Here is a 5,341-nt window from a genome sequence, read left to right as displayed (position 1 = left end):
AGAGAGAGAGAGAGAGAGAGAGAGAGAAAGAAAGAGATGCTTTGCGCATGTCAGTTGGAATGTAGCTGCCGCTCTGTGTTTGCGAACGGGCGTTTCTTGCTCGTGTGCACGCACACTCGAGTTGCGCGGGCGCGCAGAAGTCCGCGCGTCTGTTGACACACGCGCAAGCACGCAGATTTTCTCGGCGGGCATGTCCTGTGCCCGCGCATCGCTGTCTTCGGGTCAGGAGAGTGTGCGCATCGCCCCTGCGCTCCTGTTCCACGGAGGAGCTGCTCCCTCACAGGGGGTGCGGAGTGGGGGGAGAGGGAGGGTATTTCAGTGGGGTGGCGTGGGGGAAGGACGTGCCCCCTTCCTCTCCCCTTCAAGAGGACACGGAGCTGGGCGACGCGTCGGGAGTGGAGGAGCCGCTCGATCTGTCCGAGGCGGCCTCCACCTTGGCGGAGGTGCTGAGCACGGCGGCGGGTGCGGCCAGCCCCTCTTTCTCCCGCTTCTTCTGTTTCATCCTCCTGTTCTGGAACCAGATCTTCACCTGGGTCTCGTTGAGCTCCAAGGTGGCCGCGATCTCCACCCGCCGGGCTCGGGTGAGGTACTTGCTGAAGTGGAATTCCTTCTCCAGCTCCGTCAGCTGCTTGGTGCTGAAGTTGGTCCGGATGGCGCTGGCGTGGACGGCCAAGCCGTAGTCGGACGCTTTCGCTGCTCGGACGAGCCCAAACGCGCAACCGGGGAAAGGAAGCAACGGAGCCGCGGGTTAGAAGGGCAATCGCTCATTTCCAAAAGACGAAGCAGCGTCCCACCCGGATCTGGAAGCTCTGAGTGATCTGTCCCTCCGCCCCCGGCACATATAACATGTGTTTATTTCTGCATTTAAACCCTGTAAACCGCCTTGAGTGCCTTGGCAGAAAGGCGGGATATAAATGTATTCAATAACAACAGCAGTAACAATAATAATGGCTTGGGAATAAGTCTGTGGCTAGCAAGTAGTGAGAGATACACACTCTGCAGATGTTCGAAGGCACTCTATCAGCCTTCCACAACCCTGCGCCCTCCGGGTGTGTTGGACATCCCATCATTCCCAGCGGGCATGATCATTGGCCATGATGATGGGATTTGTAGTCCAAGACTTCTGGAGGGCACCAAGTTGGGGAAGGTTGCTTCCCAGGTTCATCCCTGAGTGAAAATCCCCACTCCCTAACCCCAGATGTATGGAAGAGTTTGCTGTGGTTATTACATTTTACATTCCCTTGGTCGTCAGGCTTTTAAACAAATTTACTGAAGTGTTTTTTCAGCCAGTGTGGTGTAGTGCTTAGAGTGTTAGACTGGGACTCAGGAGATCTGGGTTCTAGTCCCCACTCGGCCATGAAGCTCATTGGGTGTCTATGGGCCAGTCACTGATCCTTAGTCTAACCTACCTCACAGGGTTGTTGTCAGGATAAAATGGAGAGGAGGAGGAGGACAGTGTAAACCACCTTAGGTTCCTTGCAAGTGGAAAAATGGTGGGATATAAATGTATAATAATAAAAATAAATAACTCCTGTCTGTTTGTTTACTATAGTTATGCACTGCCATTCATCCATAACAGCTCCCAAGGTGGTTTACAACTGAAGCATATGGTTTTATGACTGTAAATTGCCCAGGGGCAGTATACAAATCTAACAATTAAATACAATTGTAACAATTCACAATTATTGTTTTGACACTGTTATTTTATCATTTTTGTAGTTTTGTATTACAAGTTTGTGCATAGTCTTGGGTGCCTTGTTGCAGACAGGCCATTCATCCATTTGATGATGTAATAATTAACTAAATAAACAAGTTCACATGGTCTGGAAACAGGATCTGGGCTAAACTTTGGTAAACTCTGCTTACACTTCGACACTTCCTGACCAGAAGACCTTCCCTCTCTAGAAACACTCCAGACAATGCTTAATTTCTAGAAGAAGACATGCCTGTCTGGAAACACCAGCTTCATTTGGGGAAGCCCAGCTTTATCCTAATTCCTGGCCTGGGGATAATCTCTCTAGTTTGAGATGAGTGAAATGTACTTTACACCTGATCAGGGGCACTTCCCATCATTCTTATTATACATGTTCTAGGTCTTAGATCAGGCATTAGATGCTGGAGCTGAACTTGGTTATCAGTGCAGCCCTGCACCCAATGTCTGTTTCAGCACTCTACCTCTGCATCACCTCCACTCTTGGCCTGCTTCTCAGTAGACCAACAGGACCAGTACTCTCCTTACATGCATTCCCAATTCCTTAATTCAGGGCATGTTTCTATGTCTAAACCTAATGTCAAGTCCTTCTCCTTTCTTCCTGCTAGAAATGGTGTGGTTTTGTTACTGTCGGTGATGTTTTGTGAAAAGATTCAAAAAATAATTCTAAAAAGAATCAGAAACAGGTAAGTTGAGACGTGACACAATGTAAGAAATGTTTTGTGCAACTTTTTGCGAAGTTATTCTGCGTAAGCCCCATTTGTTTCGAATGCGAGCTGCTCGAGAAGTGTGTAGGAGGACTTTCTGGTGGATTGTAGGCATGGGACAAAATTTGGAAGTACCACAGAATGATAGAAAAGCTAGTGGTCTGTGTGTGAGGAAATCTCACATTTTCCTGTATGCCAACCTGTGTCTCTGTTTATTTGATTGATGTGACAATGAGCCACTTTGGGAGGCATTTCTTTTTCCCCCCTTCTTTTTTCTTTTGATCTGAAAAGTGGGATCAACATACCATAGAATAAATAAAATAAACCTAACTGCCCCAGAACTGCATGAACGTTTTTGAAACCAACAAAGAAGGGGATACCACCTGGTTCTATTGCTCAACTGCAAGTCCCATGGGGAGGAAGTATCCCCTGGCACGTTTCACCTCCATTTCTCTTTCTGCAATTTGAGCTCATTGATGCTATCCTTAGGACATAAAGTGAACAATGGTGGCCTTCTCCCTTTCCACTGGCATCTTTGGAGACAGACTGAGGAGTATGGTCACTTCCTACCTACTACACGCATCTTCTGTTCCACTCACTGCCTTACTTTGTCCCAGCCTCTCATGGTTTGCCTTCTAGATGGGGTGGAGAGAGGCTGGCGTTGGTATGGATTATTATTATTATTATTATTATTAATAATAATAATAATAATATCCAGCCTTTCCCCGACCCCCTAGCAAGGAGCCCAAGGCAGCTTACATAGTCCTCCCCCCCCCCTCTCCATTTTAACCCCACAACAACCCTGTGAGGTAGGTTAGAACCTCGTTCTCCTGAGTCACCGGCCAACACTCCAACCACTACATCACACGGTTGGGTTCTTTGATCAGATCCTGCCTGTCTCCAACAGCTAGAACGAAGCTCCTGGGATGCTTTGGAGGAGGACATGATGGAGCCAATCCTGATGCAGGGGAGGAGAAGACATGAACGCCAGGTCAACCTCGCCTCCCCTCCTCTCGCCCTCTTTGAAAGGATCCTGGCCAGGAAGCCGTGCGTGCCTGCGTGCACTTGCGATTTACCTGTCTTAGGAGGGTTCCTTTTCACTTTCATCCAGTCAAAGGTTTGGGTGGCGGCGGCAGCAGCCACGGGGCAGGGCTGGGAGGATGAGCAAGCCCTCGGGTCTTTGTTCGCGTGCGAGGGCGGCGAAAGGTTGCCAAAGGCCCCTTGCAAGTAGCCACCCTGCTCGGGCCCGTAGAGATGTTGTGGCTGGAAGTGGCCCGTGGCGGCGCAGAAGCCGTCTGGTAAACCTCCCAGGCTGGAAGAAGAAGGGGATGAAGCCGCCGCCGCCGCCGCAGCGGCCGCCGCGCTGGCGGGGTAGGCCGAGGGCTGGAAGTAGCCTCCATCCGTCTCCTGGGGGCCGAGGTAGAACTGCTGGTTGGCGAAGCTGGGGTTGCAGCTGGGGGCTGAATACCCGCCACCTCCTCCCGGCTGAGATGACCCCGCGAAGGGGACGCCGAGGCCAGCAGGGCTGGGAGGAAGAGGAGGAGAGGGGGGGTAGCTCGGGCTCTGTTCTCCCACCCCCGTCGCCCCGAAGCGTCCATCTGAGCGATAGCTGTCGCAGGGAGGAGCGGTGGTACCCGAGCTAGCGGGGAAAGAAGCGGTTCCTTGGTCGAGACGCGGCTGGTACTCCTTCGGCGCGTAGGCGCTGGGCCCACGGTGACAAACTGCATAGTCTAAGAAGAAGTTCATTCTAGGTATTGTTGCTTGGCCAATGATGGAAGAGGGTCGCCCTGTTTTACGGGGATCCCTCCTGCCCTACAACCCTTAGATAGTATGTCAAAGTTAACCGGGGGAGGGGTGGGGGAGAGAGAGGGAGAGAGAAAGCCACCCTTCCCCTCTGTGGATCTCCAGCCTTGGAGGCCCCGCACCCCCACCCCTCTTTCCAAGAGCCTTCGGAATGGGGGTGGGGGTGGAAAGTGCGGGTGGGGTGGAAGAGGGGTCCGGACCACGTGGTTGCCTTCAAGCCCAATGAGCAAGTGCCTCCTGAAGTTTGTCAGATATCTACCATCATCCATCAAGCCTTTGACATTTGCATGACAAAGGAACTTCAATCAAACTTTTCCCCATCGATCTGATTAACAACACGGATACGTCAAAAGGTTTTCCCCCTCAAAGACTTCGGAAGAAAAAAAGAAGAAAAAGGAAGTGATAGAAAGGGGTTGGGGAAAGGAAGGGGGAGGAAGAGAAGGGGGGGGGAATTTAGGACTATTCAAGGTCCCTTCTATGTGTTTAAAAGACCCCCCCCCCCCAATTCATAAGATGGTGGCAAAAATCACCAGAACTTTTCTCCCTAGCTGAAAAAAAAAGGAGGACTTTAGCCCCATTCCGACTACAGGAGGCTCACGTAACACGTTAACCCAGAGGGGAGCAAGAGAGAGAAAGTGAGAGGTAGGGAAGACTTTTTTTTATGAAAGAAAACGTTCTTTTTTTCCTCATTAAAAAAAATTAATCACCGAAAGATACTTAAACGTTTATGGAGTTTGCTTAAAGTGCTTCTTGCTTTCCCTTGAAAAAAAAATCCAAATAGCTTTGCTTTGCACATCGCCTTTGTGTCTAGAAGCACTGTGCTTAAGAGCAATTTAATTCAATCAACATTCTAATGAGTTGTGAAATAAAGTTAGAAACACAATTGTCTTTTGTTGGAGGGGGAAAAAACGCAAATGAAATTGAAATTCGATCTACCCTATCCATCTATTCGTTATTTATTTTATCTGGCTATCCATCCATTTCCACCCCTGCTTTCTAATCCGATCTTTCCTTTTCTTATTTCCTTTTTTTTTTTTTGGTTTGTTTTTAAAGAAAAACCGACTAGGATACCTCCTTGGCTCGTAGTCACTGGACTTTGATTGGCCTGTCGTTAGCGGTG

The 5,341-nt window shown here is 49.7% G+C and overlaps 1 protein-coding gene across 1 annotated transcript; it reads right to left on the bottom strand.

The window, feature by feature from the left end:
* Positions 1 to 361: 361 nt before the first annotated feature.
* HOXB1 (homeobox B1) lies at positions 362 to 4,164 on the bottom strand. Its single transcript, XM_084808279.1, has 2 exons — positions 3,495 to 4,164; positions 362 to 693 (listed from the first exon to the last, which is right to left on the bottom strand). The coding sequence occupies exons 1-2, from the start codon at positions 4,162 to 4,164 to the stop codon at positions 362 to 364; spliced, it is 1,002 nt and encodes a 333-aa protein (XP_084664405.1).
* Positions 4,165 to 5,341: the final 1,177 nt, after the last annotated feature.

This window comes from Heloderma suspectum, chromosome 6, assembly GCF_057233095.1.
Source record: "Heloderma suspectum isolate Gila_16-S chromosome 6, 16-S_ref, whole genome shotgun sequence".
Taxonomy (NCBI): Eukaryota; Metazoa; Chordata; class Lepidosauria; order Squamata; family Helodermatidae; genus Heloderma; species Heloderma suspectum.
This window is presented reverse-complemented; position numbering and strand designations above follow the sequence as displayed.